The 23,648-nt window shown below is 43.7% G+C and overlaps 1 protein-coding gene across 3 annotated transcripts in view; it reads right to left on the reverse strand.

Moving 5' to 3' along the window:
- The window catches only part of ppp6r3 (protein phosphatase 6, regulatory subunit 3), a 36,103-nt gene extending 19,249 nt beyond the window's left edge, over positions 1 to 16,854 (reverse strand). For all 3 annotated transcript variants that reach the window (XM_068314104.1, XM_068314103.1, XM_068314102.1), the window contains exons 1-6: positions 16,667 to 16,854; positions 7,466 to 7,610; positions 7,109 to 7,342; positions 3,891 to 4,077; positions 2,531 to 2,668; positions 1,499 to 1,564 (exon numbers count right to left, since the gene is read on the reverse strand). In XM_068314104.1, the coding sequence (XP_068170205.1) occupies positions 1,499 to 1,564; positions 2,531 to 2,668; positions 3,891 to 4,077; positions 7,109 to 7,335 (618 nt within the window). In that variant the 5' untranslated portion in view covers positions 7,336 to 7,342; positions 7,466 to 7,610; positions 16,667 to 16,854. The remainder of the gene's footprint in view (positions 1 to 1,498; positions 1,565 to 2,530; positions 2,669 to 3,890; positions 4,078 to 7,108; positions 7,343 to 7,465; positions 7,611 to 16,666) is intronic.
- Between the last annotated feature and the right edge of the window lie 6,794 nt (positions 16,855 to 23,648).

The following is a 23,648-nucleotide window of genomic DNA, read 5'->3' on the forward strand; positions in this document are numbered from 1 at the left end:
GTTAACATGATTGAATGAGCATCAGCCATCAGAAGGTACGGTTTGCTTTTAGAGTTTTACTCCAGAACGTTTGTCAAATGACTTTCATCTGTTTTCAGGACTTAACCTGATGTGGACAAGAGTCGACATTTTTAAATGTGAAAATATGTCTTTTAAAATATATGTCCAATGGTCCTTGAACTGTGCTCAGATATTAAAATGATGACAGACTAACAGACACGCTGATCACCAATCAATACCATTTCACTGAAGATGGAACTGTGACATGTAGTTAAACACCCGTAAAGGTTTACAGAAAAGAAAAGAAAAAAGAAAAGCAGACATTTCCCATGTTAGAGTTTGTAAAGGTCTCATCATCCGGTCATTGTAGCTAAACCTGGAGATCAGTCTCCACTCAGATCTCAGGAATACAGACAGTTAATACTGTAAGTAAAGAAAAATCTATCACAAATCTGATTGGTCTAAAATGCAATCAAGCTGGGCTTCCCATTCCACTAACCAACATGAATTTTCTTTTTCCATTCAGTGTTGGTCCTCAGTCATCTTCACACATCAGACACACACACTCTGCTGTCCAGGACGTCTGTAGGTTCCCACAATCTCATGTCACTATAACTCCACAACAGAAGACACGTCTGGAGTCTGACCAGACTGCTGTGTGACGCTCCACAAGGGGGTTCTCTCATCAGTCAAGTTCTGTCACCAATAGTTTACACCTTTGAACAAAAGCTGACTAAGCTAAGCCAATGAAAACACTGCAGTGACAGAATCATGACCTAACATAGATTCACCTTTGATCTCAAACACATGACAGTGTTACCAAAATTCAGCAATTTCTGCACCCCCTAACATGCTGGCCTACTGGTGATGATGGAGAACATGTATGAAGACAACAACCCAGGAGTCGGTGAACACAGCCCGACTTTCTGGTCCCCAATTCAGCTCCTGCATCAAATATTCTAACTATAACCATAAAGACACTGACTCTATCTGGACTGTCTGACACTCTATCCCTCTCTCTGACCCTGTCCTGATCTTCCTTTATTTCTTTTCCACCCAACCGGTCGAGGCGGATAACTGCCCAAAAGAGTGGGTCCTGCCTGGAGTTTCTTCCTCAATGTCGCTTATGCTCTGGAGGGTTCAGTTGGGTTTTTCTGTCTGTTAAAGCGCTTGAATGTCTGATTAAATGCCTTACAAATAAAGTTAATGAATTGATTGAACACACCTACCAAAAGGCCCCACAAAGCCATTGTAACACAGTAAACACAGAACATTATTGGTGCTGTCTAGTTAAGCTGATTTCTTTGTAATATGTGTTAACTGTAAATACCATGTAGAAAAGAAGAAAAAAATCCTATTGTTCAACAAATCCTAATTGTTAAGAACATTCAATAGAATGTTCTTAACAATTTAGTGAACACCAACAAAACCTTCTGTGGTTTATCAAAAGCGTTGAAAAACTGGTGATCCACCGAATCCACAGTAAAGTGACACTCACATCCTCGTCTTGTGAAGGATGTACCATGTCTACCAGTCTCTGAATCACCTTCTCCTCGTTCAGCCACTGAAAGAGGAAAGAGATGGTCAGGACAGCAGAAATCAAGGACACCAGGCCTTAAATTCAAAGTCAAATGGATATATTACTTCTGATTGGTAGTTGCCCTAAAGTAGAAAGTCTGTATTACCTAACTAATAAAACCCATTTCATTGTGTCAGTGTACTTTGACCAATCCAGGCTTGAGGGCTCTAAATAAAAATCGTGTTTCTGGTTCCGGCCACAGAATGCTGGATCAACTCCACACTCTTGCTGCAGCACTGGAGAATAAATGGGACTTTATCATGCTTCATGGTCTTGGAGAATGCATCATTTCCTGAGAAGTACTCAAAGATCTACTGGTCAATTGCGACTGATGGGTTGATGACCTCTGATTTAAGGTAATGGGTCTCACGTTGGAGACAATGAGCAAGCTTTAGAATCACTTTAAAAGTTTCAATGGAAAACTGCAGAAAAAATCTACACACCAAAAGGCACAACTAAAATTTACATATCAAGGTGAAAAAATATGTATGAATCACACAACGTGCGTCAGAGAGAAGCATGATGAAAGATACTGTAACACACTTGTCATTTTCATCTCGGGGTAAAAAACAGTGGTCCAAGTTGGATGTAAAATATATATAACAAGAACCAATCATCCTCAACCAATCTGTACTTGTGAAAGAGTGGTGAACCTGGTCCCGTTGGTGAATGACACCAAAACAACAACCGAGTCATAACATCAGCAATGACTCTGGTCCAAAGGTGCTTGGGAGACTCCCCACAATCTCCTCTGACATTTATTGCCCTTTGTTCCAACCATTTTAAAACATTAGTGGCATATAATTCAGAAGAGTCATGTCTTACATAACCACGTGTTCTGTAACCACATTGTATAAATTCATTTTGTTCATGAAGTTAAGCAAAACAGTTTGACTAAATGACAAGTCCCCTTGTCTTTGGACAGCACTAGGAGGATGTGACACTACTGACATTGAGGACGTCCTGTCGTAGCTGTTGTGGTTCGATGCAGGTGAGCATTCTAAGGAGCAGGTCCATGATGGCAGACGTCCCGATGTGTTTGATCATCAAATCCACAAAATCCTCCTGTTTTCGCAGAAAATCTACAATCTAAAAGACAAACAAAACAGAAATCAAACCAGCACATAGGAAGTGGACTGAATATCCGTCTCTACACGTTGGGATGCCCATCTCCTACTGTTCAATGTTTCTGTCATTGTTGAACAACTTGCTGTTCTCTAATAAGGAGCTTCAGGACAACGTTCACTGCAGGTGTTTGATCCTTGGTCCATATTGAACGCCTCAAACGGGTTTGTCCTGGGTTTGTCCCCTGTGCTCAGAGGGCCACAAAGTGTCATCAGAGACTTGAAGAGTCAGGACAACAGAAGTGGACATCCTTTGGCCAGATCCCGCCTTGATGACCCCTTCATTGAGACCAGTGCCCTTCAGAACCAGATGATGTCAGTCAACTCCAGGCCCGTTTCAGGGAGGGGAGAGGCCCCCCAAGTGTCACATCAGACCATCTGAAAACCATTTACATCAGCGAGGTCTGTGTGCTAGACAACCTCCAAGGGTACCTGAACACACCACCAGGCACAGGCGTCATGGGTGTGTGAGGGCTAGGAGCGACTCTGGACGAGGGGTCAGTGGGCCCCAGAGCTGCTCTCCGAAGACGATCCACATGTAGCAGAACTGATGCTGCCAGAGATGAAGATGCCACATGCTACACGGTTCAGCTGCTGTTGAACCAGATCAGCCTTCGGTGGTGGGGGTGTTAGTGTGGGCAGGTGTGTCTATTCTTCAGAACTTTCTCCAGACCTGAACCCCCTAAAAAACCCAGGAATCAGCTGAGTCACCATGTAGAGCTCATAACCCAATGACCTGAGGGCCTTCAACAGCAGATAATACACTGACTAGTGAACTGCACTATTGTCAAGCTGTTGATGTTCAAAATCACATGACACATTATTTAGACATTCATACAGTCTGTTGTGCTACAGTATATCCTCCACTGTTGTTGGCTTCTATTTCAATAAATTATTTGAGACTGAGATAATCATTGCGTGCTTCTATTTAAGTGCCTTATTTTCATGATACAATATCACTGTAGCATGACCTCTTCCATAAATTGACTGAAATCCAAATATCCCTTACTTTTTGATAAGTAATTATATACAAAAATCAAGTATTAACAGCAAGAGAAAACAAAAATACGATGATCTTTTACATTGTGTAGAGAGGACTTGCCATTTCTGGGATACTGTAACTTTAGTAGAACTCTTATCCTTTATCCACTTTCCCCCCCCAGTTAGAACCTTTATCGGCCACTCACCTGTTCAGGCTTCCGTCCTATTAGAATAGACAGGACCTTGGAGAAGAAACTAGCCAACAGAGGGTTGAGGGGAGGCTCGTTCTGCAGAAAGCCGTAGAGTTTCAGGAGCAGTTTCTCATCTTCTCCCAGTCTGTCATTGATCTGGCTCACATCTGACGTTAGCAGCTCACAGGATATGTTGGGATACCTGAAAGAGAAAAAACACCATTCCTTAGATTTCTACAATGTTAAAATGCTAGACAAGTGGCCATTTTACAGTTGGTAAAAAAATTATTTAACCCCAAAGCGCTTTATATGTCATGTCAAAATATGCTACCATACTCGTAAGCGGTTACCAAAAAATAGTTCCATTAAACATCACATCAAGTATTTTCACAAAATATAACACAAAGCTCTTGTGCCAACTGGAGTCTCTAACGATCCAACCTCATCAACCAGTGTCTCCAGTTCTCTGCAGAAACCCTTTAAAGATGCTGCAAACCTAAAGTACATCTGAATACCAGCTTCCTGTGGTGTTGAAGAATTTCAGCCCATTCCGGATGGAAATTCTGTGTTTTGCAGTATTCCTGGTTTACCTGCTGTTCCTGTCCTCTTACAATCCCAGTGAGAAAAGAAGCCTCTGTGTTCCACTGTTCTTATCAAATAATCAACTGGGCTGTACCAAATGGTCACGTTTCACTGATTAATCCATCAGTCATGTCTTCTTTAGCCAATTCAGCGCTTAAAATCACTTATTTTAATGGTGATGGTCACGTAAATTTTCATGCATAAGAACTGCTCAGACCCGTACGTCTATGTGCACTGACAACATGCAAACAGCTCTGAGGTACAGTACTAATTACTGGATCACAATGCTTTCAGAGAAAAAAAAGAATTTCCCTAATTTCTATTGTAGGTAATAAGATGAATAATTAATAGCTTTAAATGCATTAGTGCACAGTAGTATACATTAATCAGCAGTGATTGTATTTGTTGTCTTCCTCTCTGCTTGTACCTTCATCCCTTTCCTCTTTTCAGACAGATACTGAACAACAGCACCAAAACTAATTTAAAGTCCACTGGGAAACCCCTCAACATAAAACAAGTAAATCTTATCACAAGTGATCACAACAATGTACATTCATCTTATTTGTGTATACACTGACTGTTAACTAACACAAAAACATGTATACACCTGAGTGACAATGTAACTTCCCTGCAGGGATTAATAAAGTATACTTCTTTTTCTTCTTCTATTTCATTTCATGTTGGAGCAAGGTGCGCTGCAGCCGCAAGCCAACAGTCGGTCTAGTTTTGTTGGCAAATTAAGCTCGATGTCAAATGTAAAGAATAAATAAAGACATCAGCGAATCTGGGAAATAATCACAGCAAGATGGTGAGACCCAGACGACTCCCAGTGCTCCCAAATATATTTAATAGTCTCACTGATATAAATTTGGGCGCATATGCGACCAAGATGGTCGCAATTTCGAGCCCTGTCCAACATGCTGCTCATCTTCAGTATCAGTGAATTCTGACAAGCGTCACATCATTCTGATAGTTACTTTTTTACTTTCCAACATGCACGTTTTGCATTTCAGTCATTTTTTTTTCATTTATGCCAAGTCTATTTATTTTGTATTTTCAATAACTGTCAGTCAGCCTGGTGGAATAGAGCCCTCATGAAAATTTACAGTAGGCCTTGACAGAAATACTGTAGGGGCTGTAGAGTTAAAGCAAGTCTATACAGGTTGTATTGACTTTAACAACATCCAGTTCTCACATATATGCACTTATGGGAATGGTCATGAACATAAAATAGTAGAATATATTAGGAACGTTATGTTAAATGTAAAAAAAAAAATAGAAAAACAGTATGTTATCAAAACTGAAAGAAAAAAGGACCATGAATATATTTATCATTGCAGATCATTCCAGGAACAGCTTTGATGATGAGACACCATTCAAAGACCCCATTTTCACCCTGTGGCCAACACAACAGTCTGTTGTCACGCTAGGGGGTTCTGCTGCAGCCACAACGGATGGAGAGCGATCAGTAACCCCTCGCTTGTTCACGCTTCAAGATGCATGGCTTCACTACATCGGATTTTTAGTAGGTAGTCACGTGATAACATACACGCATGCTATTGGCAGACAGATTCCACGTGTGCGCTGCGTTCAGACTCACGGTTCCTCCTGGGCCTTTTCGTTAACACAGAAGTGCTTTAAGCAGTCTATCAGAGTGTTTTGAAGGTAAAAGATAGGAGGTGGTTTAATATCAGTATGTGGAGTGTTCAGAAACGTTTAAATTACCATAAATAATAAAAGTTTATCGCAGAATTTCATCTTTCATGGGTGGTCCTGGAATGCATTAACCGTGAAAAACAAGGGATTACTGTACATCAGTGGTGATTAACCCCCGGGTCGTGGACCGGTACCAGTCCGTGTGTCAACTGGTACTGGGCTGCTCAGGAACAATACAGAATTTACATGGTTTCTGTTTTACTCTTTAGCTGATTCTGAACGAAAGGTTTGTTTTATAAAATGACCAGTTTCTCCGCTCCACATCATGTGACCGCCTCGGTCACATGACTATATTATTAAAGGGGCCACTATAGCCAAAAAATAGAATACGTTACCGCAAAATTGAAATGCAAGAAAAATGCGTAAAAGTGTCTGAGCGCAGGGTGAAGGAGGCAGAGAGGAGACAGCAGAACCTACGCCTTCAAGGAAAGAGATGAAGCTGTTTTTATGCTGTCATGTAATTTTATTTTATTGTGTTTATCCGCCACACCCTCAAAGGCCGGTCCAGTGCTCAGATATGATGTCCCATCAAGAACATATTGAAAGTCCTCTACAAACCCTTCCAAACATCACGGCTTTGACAGATTCGTACTCTCCAGCACTCGTTTAACATCTCAACTTAACCCTGACCCAAATTTTAATTTTGTTAGAAACAGACTAATTTGCCCTTAAGTCGCCTCCAAACTAATCGTGTTGATAGTGCTGCAGGCGCACTCAGAAACACTTTATTGCTGCTCTAAAAGAGAATATGACTGAAAAACAGACATTAACCCCGTGGTGTAACCCAGAAATCCAAAACCTAAAGCAAACGCTGCCAAAAAGAGAGCAAAAGGTGTGAAACATGTCTATTCCAGATTCACAGAGTGGCATGAGTTTTATAGAGATGTCTACACCACATTATTGGCCCTCTTATCCTTCACACACTCTGGTCTTACTTGTATTTAACCTTCTCTTCCACGTCAGTACTGGGTTCCTGTGTGATGAACGTAACCAGGTCCTCCATGCATTGGGGTCTCAGCAGGAACTCCACCAGTTTATGGTTCTGGGCCTTACACTCCTGCAGGACGTCGTCCTCGTCCATCACCTCTGTCAGCGTCACATCCTCCTTCTCCAGTAGCGTGTCAATGTGTGATGTGGTGTGGAGGTCGAACTTCCAAAACATGATGGCTCTAAAGAAAAAGGTTGTGCAGAGGTCACCAACAACTCATCAGTGAGGTCCAAGATCACGTTCACTAGAGGATACAGAAAAGAACTGACAGTCATCGTTAAGTCTCATAAACAAGACTTCCTACCTGTGAGTATGTCGGAGTCCAGAGAGCAGAACTCGGGTTAGAAAGAGGTGTGTTCTAGTCGCTGGGAGTCGTGGCCCATTCCAGGCTACAGCGGTGATGGACGGACTGACATACAGCACAAATACAGCAGTTTAGCAGCAGACCCCTGTGAGAGCAGGACACACACAGATGGAGATCTTTAAAATGGAAAATTCCACTGCTTTTCATCAATAATTTCATTGGTCATCCTGATTATTACTAGTCTGGAATGCTTCAAATTTCACACAATGGATTACTTCACTGGCTACCTTATTCCCCTCTGGGTTAGGGTCAGTGTGTCTTTGTCTTAAATACATTCTAAGTTTTTCTAGATTAAAAGAAAACTTTCAAATCTCATATTTCTATTTATAAGACAACTGTTTGCAGGAAGTGAAGGGCCAGGGATACTTTAAAGAACGCCTCAGACATCCTATGTTTGGGTTATTGCTTATTTCAGCTAAATTATCTGGATGAGTTTCGGGTTAGATCCACCCATCCATCCATCCATACATCCATCCATACATCCATACATCGTCTCCAAGCTCAAGAGAAACCAAAAAAAGAAGAAATGCCTGGTTTCAGTTTAACCCTTCAGGTTCCAGGCTGTGGCCTGTCTACTGGTTATTTGGAGGATAAAGGGATCCAATTAGTTTCCTGTTCACACAAACATACACGAGGCGTACATATCTGGGTGTGTGTGTGTGTGTGTGAATAATTAAATATAGCATGAGGTTAATGAACACATGCGCCAAAGACCACTCTATATACTGTAAAATTACAGAAAGACAAGAGCGTCTACCTGAGGGTAGGACTGCACTCAAAACCAAAAACTATGGGTTGCATAATGTAATAAAATACTTCAAATTCATGAAGTCACAAGAAGAGAAAAGGTTCAATGGATGCCTGTCTGCAAAAGGAGACATGTTCTCCACAATAAGGGAAAGCCCTGACCAAGTTAATATTCAACAGAATTTATGAAAGAAAAAAATAAATCACAAGAGTGGTGATGAACACTGTAATTAAAATAAAATGGGTAGGAGTGGCTTAGGTGTTGAGAACGTCATTCACTTATCGGAAAGTTGGTGATTGGAGCCCCAGTCAGCCAGTCTACATCCTGATGTGTCCTAGACGAAGATACGCAACTGCCCAGGTGCTAGCAGGGCGGCCCACCCCTGTCAGACACGGGTGAAACCCAGAGACCCCCACCTCCCCTGAGGCCCCAACCACACGTAGCCCGATCTTCTTGAAAATGCATCTTTTATCCTCCGGCTAGGCAATTCATCCACACGACAACACAGATATCAGGACGAAAACAGGAGTTTTTGAAAACGCTGGGTCTGCGTTGTTGTGTGGACGCTGTGACCGAAGGTTTTTCTGTCCGGTTGCGTCTCTCTGCGACCAAAACCGCAGTAACGTTAGTGTGTGACCTGTGTCTACATGTACACACAGAATGGACGGAGTTCAAATCGTGTTGGCAGCAACAACTCTCCGGTCGTTTTCATTCATTCTTCTTTCATACCTAAATGCTGCTGCTTCACACTGATCAGATGAAAGTCGGAGATTTTGGGACGCGCTGCCCCCTGGTGGAGCACTCTGATGGAGGTCGTCCTCCAGGAGGAACAGTGTGAATTTCCATACGTCCCGGTCCTCTCTCCTGTTGTTGTTCTGCTCCTAAATGTGTTGATCAAAACACTTACACAGTTACGTGTGGACAGAGATTTTTTTTGAAAACTATGTCGTGTCGACGCAAATTTTTTTCTATGCGTAGGGAAAAAAGATGCACTCCAAAAAGATCCGGCTACGTGTGGACGGGGCCTGAGAGAACTTCCCTACGGAATCAGTAACATCTAGTGGGGGAGGGGCATTTGACTGAATGCTTGGATGTCAGGATCAAAACTCCTGACTAACTATGAAGACAGTGACTCAATCTGGCCTGTCTCTCTTTCTCGTGCCCTGTCTCTATCTCCATTCTATTTCTTTTCCACCCAATCAGTCAATGAGGATGACCGCCCTCTAGAGTCTTGGTCTTGCCTGGAGGGTTCTGTTGGGTTTCTCTGTCTGTTAAAGTGCTTTGAAACATCTGCGGATGTGATTAAACGCTTTACAAATAAAAGCGTATTGATTTATTCCCATCTCAACAAGTTCAAGACGACCTTCTTTAAAAAAGGCAAACAAGATCATGAAAGAGGTCGACAGCTAATGTAACGGAAACACCTTACAGTGTCCTGCAAATTCATCAGTGAAGATTAACAGATGGAGAGTTTGAATCTTGCCACCTGCTTTTGGATGAGAGGCGTACAGCTGCAAGCATGAAGACATGGATGGAGGAGGTAATACATCTGACATCTTGCCTACCAGTAGTAGATTGTGGAGGTTATCTGCTTCACTAGCAGGTCAACATTTTTACCAATGGCAGGTAAAACTGCGTAATGGGACATTTATGTGCCCAAGACAAAAGCACACAAACACACAGCAGCAGACCAGCCAGTCATGGCTGCCCTTTCGTTCCTTCTCTGCCTCTGATTGGATGACATATTGAGACAGCTAATCAGGAATGTCATCACTTAACTCTGGTCCCATACTAGTAACCTACCATTATCAATGTTTTAAAGTAGAATGTGTTCTGATCCAACAAAAGCCATGGTGTTGTAGCACCAGGACACCAGAGCAAAAGGACTGTCAGAAGAAGGAGAGTGTAGAGCCAGATCAGAAGATGGAGATTAAATAATGAAGCATCTCAAGCTCTGTTCAGGGACCCATGACAAACCTTTAAGTTTGTATTTCACATTTAAGTTTCTCAATGAAATGTCTGGAAAATAAAGTACATGGAATACAAAAGGCAATTTAGTGTTTTGGCTGGTAATACAACACTATAGACATTTCACTCTACCCATACCCAACTAGGCCTGTTTATTTTTTTATTTCTATGCCTACTTATGATTTTCTATTTATATATTCTTGATGGGTGATTTATTACTCTTTATATTTGGTGTTGGTACTACTTTCTATGTGCTGGTGCTTTCTGTGTGCTTTTTCTTTGTGTTATGTCCTCGTTGTGCTGTGTGTGACGGAGATGTCAATTTCCCTGACGGAACCTCTGTCAATAAAGTTATACTTTAATAACACGCTTGGCCAGTAGATTTTTTTTTCTACCAATCCACTTTGCTGGTGAGTCGAACACTAGGCCAGCAGTTGTTCATGACCCTAGGTGAATGCTGGAAGAACAACTTAAATCAACCACTGCTGGCTGCACTGGACACACTCTCCAGCTCCTAGTTTACAGTTCTCTCAAAACAGAACCCAGCATCACCAGAGCTGTAGCTGATGCAAGAAAATTTGTGGATCGCTTCAGGAGAAGGAAGCAGGCCAATACAAGGCTGAAGGTGAAATAGGAGCAAATGAAAACACCAGTGCACAAACTTCCAAATTATTAGTATCCCCACCTGTATATTTGAATAAGCTCACTTGAAAACCTCACGCTGTCACGCTTCCGGTGTCTACCCGGAAGTTGGGGCCGCTAGCCGAGTTAGCTCTGGTCTTCACATTTGTCCATGTCTCTCACTTATGGAGCCGTTCTGTCTTTGTCAAACATAGCGGTTTATATTCTCTGATTGTGACGGACCTCACGTTGTCGTGTCGGAAACCCCGATGTTTATTTACCAGGACCGAACTCACGAAGCCGGCATCTACCCGGATGGCCGGACCATAATGCCGAAGCGGCCTTCGTCTTCGCTTTCGTCTGTCATGGCTTCGCCGGACACAGTAGTTTGCTTTCTTGTGATGAAGAAAAAAACAAAACAAACGAAGTCTGACATTATCATGGAATTTCCAAGGATTCCCGCAAGTAAGACAGCATACGATGGAACGGCACATACGACATGGTAGGGAGACTCCTGGAACGCAAAGGCCATTACTGCAACTCTTTTTTATCATGCAGTAACCCAAGAGGGACCAACGTTACTTCGACGTGAACATAGATCACATGGTGCAAGGTTAGCAATCTTTTGAATGGGATACTGTTAACCTTGGAGGACAAGAGTCAGCAAACACTTAACAACAGCAGTGGTCCAGACTGCAAAGTAATTTTCAAATAAGCCCAGGAGGAGAAGGAACAACAAAGACCAGCATCTGAGCATCTTCTCAGCAGAGACAACCTACGTCTCTTTGCAGATACCCTTGACCCAAGACTCTGGAAGCTAAATTTTGAGTTAAATATGACACAAGTGTGCAAGGGACAGTTGAAGACCTACCTATTAAAGACATTAAGAAGATAAATGGTTGTGGGTCCACACAACAGCAGACGAAGGACGGTCTTCCAACAACCCTAACCCTTCAGCTAAACCTACATGAAGTTGCTAAATATGTGCCATAATAATGCAATAATGTAATGAATAGATCGGTCGATTCAGAACATAATAGCTGCAGCCCTGGTGAAGTGCCATATTTCTTACTGATCCCTTCACTTACATCAACACATTCCGGCAACCACTTGTGCAGAGTGCTGTTAGCCTGTTTACTCTAAGTGTATTAATCCAGAACCTGTCACACACTTAAACTGCACCAAAGTCAACAATGTGCTTCTCTGGGTGAAGATCAGATGAACAGTCCTCAGAATAGATGAATTACAGGCAGGTAGAAATGTCTTCCTCTGCAAGATGCACTAAGTAAAAGGTGTCAAGCAGTGACAGGTAGTTCAACAACAACTCCACAATCACACCAAATCTCCCACCTATGTATTTGAATAAGCTCACTTGAAAACCTCACGGTGTCACATTTTAACTCCACCCACTACCTGTCAATCAAGCACCAAACCAATCAGCGTGTAAGGCAATATGGCGTAAGGCATCAGGCAGCGAGGCTTTTTGTTTTCGTTACACCTTTTGTCCACACAACAACGCAGATATCCGGGAGGAAAACCTGGACAACGTTTTTTGAAAATGCCAGGTCTGCATTGTCGTGTGGACGCCGTAACCGAAACTTTTTCTACCCGGGGGGGGCGTCTCCCTGCGACGAAAACCGCTGTGACATCAGTGTGTGTGACCCGTGTCTACATATACACACAGAATGGACAGTTAAAACCGGCTATTTTCTAACGTATAACAGCTCCACGTCGAAGACGCGTTGATAAACATGCTAACGGTTGGATATTTATTCGTCTGTTTCTTTCTTTATGAGTCATAAAGTTTATATATTCATTCATTCATTCACGTCCGTCACCAAAGACGCTGACACCAGTTCTGGGTCAGACTGAGATGCATTGCCCCCTGGTGGAGAACTCTAATGGGTGCGCCTGGTTTATAATACCAATACATTTGTTTTCATATGTTTGGTATGAAGTCTGATATTGTTTTATCGTGGAAATTACACAGCTAGTCTTTAAATATTCCAAATCAATAGACATAATCATCCCTCCTGTAGCATAACAAAAGCTTAATAAACCTGTGAAAACAACACAACTGAGAAATCCTGAAGAGGCCAAATGTAACACACACCCCCAGAACATCAAGAAAAAAAACATTTACAGCTTTTATAATTTCATAGCGCCTGAGAGTCTGTCCAAGATCCACCCTGACTGATTACACACAGCACAGTTAATACAGGTGTGAACGCACCAAAACACACTGAGAACACTCTGCAAACATGGAGAGATGTTATATATTACTTAATGCCACATTCTTTTGACATTATAAATGATAAAAGGGAATTTACTTACATAGCACTATTCTAGTTTGTCCACTCAAAAGCCAACAGTCACCCATTCACACAAAGTATTACAGTGGTGACATTCACACGTGTTTAGCAGGACCAATGACCCTTCACACACCACTGGGAGGATATGGATTCAGGATCTTGCCCAAGGACATAAGCAGGGTGTGGAACCACCAATCCACTGGTAAGATGAAGACCATGCTACCACTGAGAAACAGCCACCCCTACGGTATGGAACTGCCTACTCAACACACATCCTGAACAGAGAGACATTCCCTGAAAAAATAAAGTAACTGACACAACGCTGACAGCTGCCGATGAGGACAACCATCCCAAATCAGACATTACTCACAAGGTCGGCAGTTCGATTCCTGCTCCCACCCAGCCAACCCGAGTATGAGCTGGCAGTGGGAGGTGTGAGCTCACCTCCCGAGCATTGCCGAGGCGCCCTTGAGCGAGGCGCCCTTGAGCAAGGTGCCGTCCCCTTTACAAATTGCTCATTAAGGCGAACCAGGCAGGACCTGACCACAACTCTATCTCCCCCTGCACACCTACAGGCTCCCTAATTGTGTGCATTACGAGCCTGTACACACACACACTAATATATATATATATATATATATATATATATATATATAGACTAATAATTAGCCGTGTGAAAGAGTGCAACTAATTTTCTTTTGGGGATTAATATAGTATATACAATTTTTTTTTTAAATTAACTTCTCTTGTAAATTCTACATTGAATCCTGGGCTTGCGCTAGCCATTCGCCACTTCGCCATAGGCGAAATAAATTCCAGATTGGCTACAAGGTTTTTAGACTGTGTAGCCACAGTGGCGTCCTTATTTTTACAGAAAAAAAGGCTAAAACTTAAAACTTTTTCGCTCACTAGCGCCGCTATTTCCGCCTGCGCCGCTATGTCCGCATGCCGAAGGAAATAGCCGAAGTGACCCGAACGCTCCCGATCATTAAATATGCACTCTGGCCATAACCTCCTCTCGTCCCATGAAAAACAAAAAGATTCTTTTTTTATAAGCTAAGCCCGTGAATTGGTGTACAACAAGGCGAGGACGATCGATCTAAATAAAGAATCCAGTGTCATACAGTAGAGTTTGTGTAAAAATACTAATTAATCAGCAAATGTTGAATGCTGAGAGGGGGTAGGAGTGGTGACAGACCGATCAGAAGGTAAAAATATTATCAATACTTTTTTTGTACTCTTAGAATCTTGTTCACTATGACCGGCAGAAATAACCAGCGATGCATGTAAACGTGTATTCACCTCACTTGATATAATAGCAAGTAAAACTTACAAGTAAACATTGAGTAATACCAGGAATCAAATTTATTAAAATCAAAGTGTCAATCAAAGTCAAAGTTAAAATGTCTTCTAGTCGAAGTAAAACTTACAAGTAAACATTGAGTAATATTTTGTATGACTGTATCTTCACATATTGAATGCAAGTTTTCAATTGTTGAATCTCACATTTATACCTGCATAAAGTAGGACAGAAATAAAGATAGTTAAGTTTGAACTAGTCTGACTGAAGTTTGAACTATTGACTTTAGTGTATTTTTGTACATAAACTGAACTGAAGATTTTGCCCTCAGAATGCAGGAAAACAACTCCACTTTATAAAAAATTTCCCAGGGGGGCTCCCCCCACACACTCCCCTCCACGACAGGTGTGGTTTTACACCACCCAACAATTGAAAACTTGCATTCACTGTGTGAAGATAAAGTCATACAAAATATCACTCAATGTTTACTTGTAAGTTTTACTTGCTATTATAGCAAGCTGCTGTCTTGGACACAGACTGTGGCTTTTTGTGGCTTACTCAATTCGTTTACACTAAGCCCCAGTGGCTTAGGTCCCGTCCACACGATGCATGAACTTTTTGAAAATGCAACTTTTCTGTTACATTTAGGCCTTCCGTCCACACGACAAAGGAGATATCTGGAACGAAAACGCAACTTTTTGAAAACGCTGGCCGAGGTGCATTTTTTTAAAAACGCTGGGTCTGCGTTGTCGTGTGGACGGGGTATCCGCAACTTTTTAAAAACGCTGACATCTTGCCTGCGACGAAAAGATTTTTTAAAAATCCGTCATCGTGTGGACGGGGCCTTAGTCATACTGGCTCCTGGTTTAAGGCCAGGAATACAACTTATTAATGATGGCTTTTCCAAAGAGAATAGGTCGGTAAATTTGCTTTTGTCTTCCCAGCCGACCTTGTAGATTCCATCTGTGGATTTCATAAGCTCCACCAACTTTACAACCAATGCTCTCTCACATCTTTGATGGAGAACAAGTAAAGCCACCAGAGAAAAGATTGTGAGTAATTGAGTCACCAGAAAAATTCTTAACTTTGTGAAACGTTGTCTGAATGATCTCGCCTTCTAACATGTTAAACAGTCATATACATTACTGGTGAATTATTTTAGGAGCCGACTTGAGATCAAGCCGTCGTGACGCAGGTCTGAGCTGCTGGATGGTGTCTGTCCAGTGATCAGATCAGATCACTGATGTTCACGCCTGTGAGCAACGGGCACTAGTGTCTGACCCACAGTCGCACATGGAAGAAATGGACTATAACGTATCTACGTGTTGTACACACACACACACACACACACACACACACACACACACACACACACACACACACACACACACACAGAAAGTTTTCCTTACGTAACTCCACACAGCTTGTTTCCTTAACGCTGAAATCATTCATTGCAGTGATTCCTTCTCCAAGAGGGAGCTGCTCACAGTCTCAGGCCCCAAACAGCATCGCTATCAGCAGGTAACAAGTCCTTCACCTGCTGTCAGATGGACCCAAACACTCACCTGACGGCAGGTCTGATGGTCTGATGTGGATCAGAACAACATCAGGGAACGATTCTGACGTGGATCTGAGGTCAACCTAGTTTACGTAACTAATTCTGGCTTTTAAACAGGAACACAAACTAGTACTCCTGTACCGTCTGGAGTAACGTCAGAGTAACGCAGTAACGCTGGCCCCCCAGGCCTGAGATCAGGCTGCTGCTCCAGGGACACACCGGCTAACCCGGCTCAGCTAACCCGGCTCAGCTAACCCGGCTCAGCTAACCCGGCTCAGCTAACCCGGCTAGGCTAACCCGGCTAGGCTAAACTGGCTCAGCTACCGTCAGTATCTACCGATGCTAGCTACTGACCAGCGATCCGGTCTGAGTGCGGTGAAGCTAATGAAGCTAAAGACGGGCAGCTACACATCACCGGTTCCTCACGGCAACACGCTAACGAGGAGTTCCCGTCCTCCCGTTAGCGTGGAGCCGCTAGCAGTGAGCTAAACGTTCCCGTCCTCATGTTAGGGTGAAGCCGCTAGCAGTGAGCCAAACGCTGGAGGAGCTGCTAGCTCAGCAGCCATTAGCAGCCATTAGCCGGCTGCGTGAGGACTGACGGCTAATCGTGTCTCAACATGGACCAGATACCCACCGACAGCGGGAACCGGCGGGTCTCCAGCATGTAGCTTATTCCACCATCGGTTCCGGGCCTGAACAGGAAGCAGGAACACAGCTCGAACCTCCGGCGAGTAAAACTAAACGTTTAAAACTGGTCTGACAGGCGCGAAAAGGCAGAACATCGGTGGTCACTTTTCAAGATGGCGGTTCCGTCAACTTCAGCGCCCCTTCCCCCACACAGTACAGACCTATCAATCAAACGCGTCCTACAACGCTATTGGCTGCAGTCCCGTCGCTCACACTAGCCTTGAAGTTTGATTGGCTACGAAGTATGCCAATCCCTTACGTCATTCAATGGAGATAAAAATACAGTTTTGTGCGCCTGTTTTGTGCGTTTTATCTGTGTGTGTGTGTGTGTGTGTGTGTGTGTGTGTGTGTGTGTGTGTGTGTGTGTGTGTGTGTGTGTGTGTGTGTGTGTGTGTGTGTCTGTGTGTGTCTGTGTGTGTCTGTGTGTGTGTGTGTGTGTGTGTGTGTGTGTGTGTGTGTGTGTGTGTCTCTGTGTGTCTGTGTGTGTGTGTCTCTGTGTGTCTGTGTGTGTGTGTGTGTGTGTGTTCAGAGGTCCCTGATGTGGAAAGGCTGCACCAAACAATATTTTTTATGCAAAGATGGTTGGAACATTCAGTTTTCAGTGTTATCCTCATACATCTGGAGCCAAGGTCGAGTTAAAATTATTACATGGATCCATTCATGGACGTAGATCTCTGTGTCATTTTACATTTCATCTCAGTACTTTCACTTTTATTCACGCATAAAATTTGGAAATTGCCTTTTTTCAGGCATTTCACGGTTTTGCCAAAATGTTTTTTAAAAAAGGTCTTTTCCAACTTTTTTTAAAACAAACTTGAAAGGTTTTTAAAAAATAAATAAATAAATTATTAAATCAAACTTCTTCTTTTTTTTATAAAACCACAGGGATGTCCATAAGTGCACATGGCACCAGGACACCCTAGGCTGGAGGTCGATGATCGACTTTGTTGTTGTGTCATCAGACCCATGACCCATGGTGTTGGACACTCAGGTGAAGAGGGGGGCAGAGCTGTCAACCATCACCACCTGGTGGTGAGCTGGATCTGCTGGTAGAGCAGGAGGCCGGACAGACAGAGGGAAGTATGGGCATCCCTGCTGAGACTGTTCCACCCGCGACCCGGCCCCAGATAAGCAGTTGAAAATGGATGAATGGATGGGTGGATATCAATATTACTGTTTTTCTACTCATAGTGTCATCTCGTCACCTATATATTTGAATAAGCTCACTTGAAAACCTCACGGTGTCACGTTTTAACTCCACCCTCTACCGCCCAACCAATCGCACAGCATTGGACGGTCAGTCGAACCCAGAACCGCCTTGCTGTGTGGCGACAGCACTACCCACTGTGCCACCGGGCCGCCCAATAACAAAGTATGTCAATCAAGATCCAAATAGTGTATTACTATGTTCACAAGTCTGGTTGAAGTTCAGTGATGGACTGCAGGTTTTATGCCTTCGCCTGACACACTTTCCCCATAATTATACAATCTCAGGATCATATCACAATGAAGCTGTGACAAACACACATGTTTATTCACACGGTGGTCTAGCAGATGGCGCTGTCACCGCACAGCAAGGTGGTTCCAGGTTCGAGTTCCGCTCTATGTGGAGTTTGTATGCCCTTCCCGTGTCTGGTAAATGTGGAAATTCAGCCATTTTAAGTAAAAATAATGTATGGAAAATAACTATATAATTCACTTCACTGAATAAATATAACCATTTAATTTATTTCTTCCATTTCCATTTTTTGTCTTTAATGATGGCAGGTCAGGCCGTGCCCCCCCCCCCCGCCTCCCCTGACTGCATGTCACTGATGCAGATGAATCATCTGTAACTTTTATAACCGAACCGTGGAGACCGGGCAGACCGTGCAGCTGACGATAGAGTAATTATGTAATGATGTAAACAAAGTCATGTGAAGGAATTTTGTCAAGTGAAAATTGCTTTTCTGAAAATACATATTATATGTACAAATAATATAAAGAAGTATTAAGACACCTCACTCTTACACAAGGAAGTTTTACAACATTCTATGTTCACATTTATTAATCATTTTTCTATCCTTTGCAGATGTAACAACTTCCTTTCTTTTGGAAAGAAACTCTACAAAACTGTGGAGCGCCTGTGTGGGGATTATAGACCATTAGAGGAGCATCTGTGAGGTCAGACAGGCACCGCCTGTTCATCCCACGTCACAGCCAGCAAAGTTCCTACGCATCAAACTCACTCATCACGTCTTTATGGAAATTACTTCATGCAGTGAGCTCTTGCTGGGAAAGAGAAAAACCTTTCCCACAATGTTGGAGGCAACATGTCTTGGTATACTGAAGAATTAAGAATTCTGTTCAATGACTCAAAGGGGCCCAGCGCCCAAAAAACAAGCCCCTACCAGTGTTTGACTTAGACTTAGCTCTCCTAACTTTTTGTCCTATGTCATAGAACGTAAGTTGGCTTTAATGCAGACAGTTTCTTTAAAATGCCATTTTCAGTCAGCTTTTACATCATTATACTGTATATTTGCTTTCATTTTTCAAAGCTATTATGTTTTAAAATTATCAATATGAAAGAATTCTAACTTTATCTGCCAAAGTAGTAAGAAACTCCACTCTTACCCCATTCAAGTTTTTTTTAAAATAAAAACCAAAAACACATAATATTAACATGAACCAATAGGAATAGACATACTAGAGATCATCATCATCAGTTCCTGTATGTGGATCAGCTGAAGCAGCTAAACTATCTGGATCCATAATCCTCGTCAGAACGGGCAGGGCTTCTACCGTAAAGAAACACAGGAAGCATTAAGACTCACATTGACACGGGGGGCATTGGCTCAGTTGGTGAAGCAGGTTGTCCAATGATCGTAGGGTTGGCAGTTCGATTCCCGCTCCTGCTCCCCTTGTCATTGCGTCCTTGGGAAAGACACCTTATCCTCCTGGCCCCCAGGGAGGGACTCACTGGTGTGTGAATGTGTGTGATTGTTCAGGTGGTGACTGGAGTAGGCATGGATTGGCAGCCCCAGGGCAGCTTTTGGTACACGTAGTTTACCATCACCAAGTACCAATGAGTAGTGGATGAATAATGAATCCAATGTAAAGTGTCTCTGAGTGTCCAGAAAAGTGCTATATAAATCTAATCTATGATTAATTTGATCTGTTTGCTATTTATGTTTGATATTTATTCATTTATTTATATATAGGTTTTTCATCTAGTTGAATAAATGAAGTCAAGTCGTCATCAAGTCGTCATCATCACCGGTGACTTTAACCACGTCACCTTGGACTCATCTCTCCCCACAATGGTCCAGTGTGTAGACTGTCCCACACGGAAGAACAGAACCATCGATCTGTTCTACGCTAATGCTAAGGAGGCATACACCGCCACCCCCCTCCCTCCACTAGGTAAATCAGACCACAACCTAGTGTACCTACAGCCCACCTACATCCCGCTGGTGAAACGGCTGCCAGCAACAACACGACAGGTCAGGAGGTGGTCCCCGGAAACAGAGGAGATGCTGAGGAACTGCTTCCAGATCACCGATTGGGATGTTATTGTGGGCTCACATGGGGAGGACATTGAGGGGGCAGCTCAGTGTTTTACAGACTACATAAACTTCTGTGTGGACACCGTGGCCCCTGTCAGGACAATCAGGTGTTACCCCAACAACAAACCATGGGTAACCAAGGAAGTCAAGGCTGTCCTGAACAGGAAGAAGCGGGCGTTCAGGAGCAAGAACGAGGAGGAGATGAGGAAGGCCCAGAAGGAAGTGAGACTCTGCCTGAGGGAGGCCAAGGAGGCGTACAGGAGGAAGCTGGAGAAGCAGCTGGGGCGCAACCAAGTGCGGGAGGTCTGGAATGGGATGAGAACCATCACCGGACACGGGAAAGGGCGCAGCACTGTGGAGGGGAATATTGAACGTGCGAATGAACTTAACAGCTTTTTCAATCGGTTCAGCTCCCCCACCACTTCCGGCTCCTCGTCCCAGGCCTCTCCTGGCCTACAGACCTCTCCTGGCCTACAGGCCTCTCCTGGCCCTACACACCGCTCCACTGATGCTCCCTCCTCCTGTGCTTCCTCTCCTTCCACCCCTGCCACTTCTCCCGAGCCCACTCCAAGAACTGCGAAGCTCAACGGCCCCACCTCAACCACTGGACTTCCAACCTCGCCACAACCTCCTGCTCCCACCACGACCGAGACCATCATCACTGCAGACCTGGTGACGACAACGCTGAGGAGGCTCCGTCCCTACAAGGCGGCTGGACCAGATAAGGTCTCCCCAAGACTCCTCCGAGCCTGTGCTTCGGAACTGGGGGACCCCCTGCAACAATTGTTCAACCTCAGTCTGCGGCTGGGGAGGGTCCCGTCACTGTGGAAGACCTCCTGCATTGTCCCTGTACCCAAGAAAGGACGCCCTACTGAGCTCAACGACCACCGACCGGTCGCTCTTACCTCCCACGTAATGAAGACCCTAGAGCGACTGGTCCTGGAGCTCATGCGTCCACAGGTGCAGGGTGCTATGGACCCTCTCCAGTTTGCCTATCAGGCCAAGGTTGGGGTTGACGATGCTGTCATGTACCTCCTCCACCGCACACTCTCCTACCTGGACGCCGGGGGCTGTGCCGTCAGAGTGCTCTTCTTCGACTTTTCGAGTGCCTTCAACACCATCCAGCCCCAGCTCCTGCAGGATAAACTGACCTCCATGGCTGTGGACCCCTACCTCGTGAGCTGGATTACGGACTACCTAACGGACAGACCCCAGTACGTCCGTATGGGGGACTGTTTGTCTTCTATGGTGACCAGCAGCACGGGGGCGCCACAGGGGACCGTTCTATCCCCCATTCTCTTCACCCTCTACACATCAGACTTCAAGCACAACTCGGATACATGCCACATACAGAAGTACTCCGATGACACCGCGATAGTGGCATGTATCCGGGAGGGTGATGAGGGGGGGTACAGGGGATTGGTGGCTGACTTCGTGGAGTGGTGCCAACAGAACCAGCTCCAACTCAACGTCTCCAAGACAAAGGAGATGGTTCTGGATTTCCGGCGGGCACCTCCCTCTCCACAGCCGGTGATCATCAAAGGCAGTGAGGTGGAGGTGGTAGGAAACTATCAGTACCTGGGACTGCAGCTAGACAGCAGACTGGACTGGTCACTCAACTCGGACTGTGTGTACAAGAAGGGGCAGAGCAGGATGTACTTCCTGAGGAGGCTGGCCTCCTTCAACATCTGTCCTAAGCTCCTTTTCATGTTCTATCAGTCCGTAGTCTCCAGTGTGCTGTCATACGCCATTGTGTGTTGGGGTGGGGGGGCCAGGAAAAGAGATATGGACCGTCTGAACAGACTCATCCGCAGAGCGGGCTCAGTGGTCGGGCTGAGCCTGGACTCTGTGGACATGCTTCTGGAGAGCAGGACCATGTCTAAAATTAAGGCCATCATGAACAACACCAGGCACCCCCTACACACCACCTTCTCCCAGCAGAGAAGCACCTTCAGCGGCAGACTGCTGTCACACAGCGCCTCCACAGAGAGGCTGAGGTCCTCCTTCGTGCCCCGTGCCATCAGGGGGTACAATGACTCTCTCAGGAGGAGCGGGGGGGAGGTGGCGAGGTCAGCACGGGGTTGAATATGGATTTAATTTAATTTAATTTAAATTTAATTTTATACTGTTGTATATATATATATATATATATATATATATAATTTATTTATTTTTTATACTGTTTTATATTTTAATTCAATTTTATACTGTTTAGATTTTATTTTATACTGTTTATATTTTAATACTGTAATATTTTTAAATTTTATACTGTTTATATTTTAGTTATAGTTTAGTATATAAGTCCTGTTAGTGCTGCATGTGTCTGTCTGTTAGTGTAATGTATGTCTTGTGGTATGTCCTGTGATGTCAATGTTTCCTTTTCTCCTGGTGTTTATCCAGTATTATTTGTTATTTAATGCCTGAGCAGTGGATATATGCAATTTCCTCCGGGATTAATAAAGTATCTATCTATCTATCTATCTATCTATCTATCTATCTATCTATCTATCTATCTATCTATCTATCTATCTATCTATCTATCTATCTATCTATCTATCTAAGTCAGTTCAAAGATGATTCTCCTTGGTTGGTGTTACGGACAGAACAAGTATGTGGATTTTTCCTTGATTTTTGATGTGATTTTAAATCCAGCCCTCAGTAGGTTGATGATATTTGTTTTTGACTATTTATACTTGTATTCTTGAATAACTTCCTCATCAAGATCCAATGTGTGATACAAATGATCCTTTGACTTTTTAAATCAGTGTATACATTTAATATACTGTATGTTTAAAATACAAATGTCCGCTCCAACATTCCCTGAATTGCATCCCAGACATGTCTCTGCATGCTAAAGGTTTATTCCCCTCAAGTGTTCACTCATTGTTTAAAGCTGTACCAGTGAGCATTTATCCAAGGTAGAGATGATAAAAACCACTGAGCAGGTGTTGGTAAAACAAGATGCTGATTGGACAACTTGGTTGCACAGGTGTGTATGGATGGTACAGAGACAGGGCCGCTCTGACATGAACATTTTGACCACGACACAATCATCCAGATGTAAGCAGCTGTCAGCTGGAAGCCAGAAGATCACCTTTATCAGTGCACAGTGGCATCACCTGGATTTCCACGAGTCCAACTAGAACCAAGGCAGTCACAGACTGCAACATCCCGCAACACCCCTGAATTCAAAATTTTACCCCGACCTACTTGCATAGGTTAAGACAAGACAAGACAAAGAGCTTTATTTGTCATTATACACAGGGATGGTACAATGAAATTGAAAGGCCAGATGGAAAGTCGGTCTAGAGCCACTGCACCCTGGGTGCGCCGCCACTACGGGCCAACATGAGCTAATATTCCTTAGATGCATGTTTTTCCTGA

The sequence above is a fragment of the Antennarius striatus genome, chromosome 4, assembly GCF_040054535.1.
Source record: "Antennarius striatus isolate MH-2024 chromosome 4, ASM4005453v1, whole genome shotgun sequence".
Taxonomy (NCBI): domain Eukaryota; kingdom Metazoa; phylum Chordata; class Actinopteri; order Lophiiformes; family Antennariidae; genus Antennarius; species Antennarius striatus.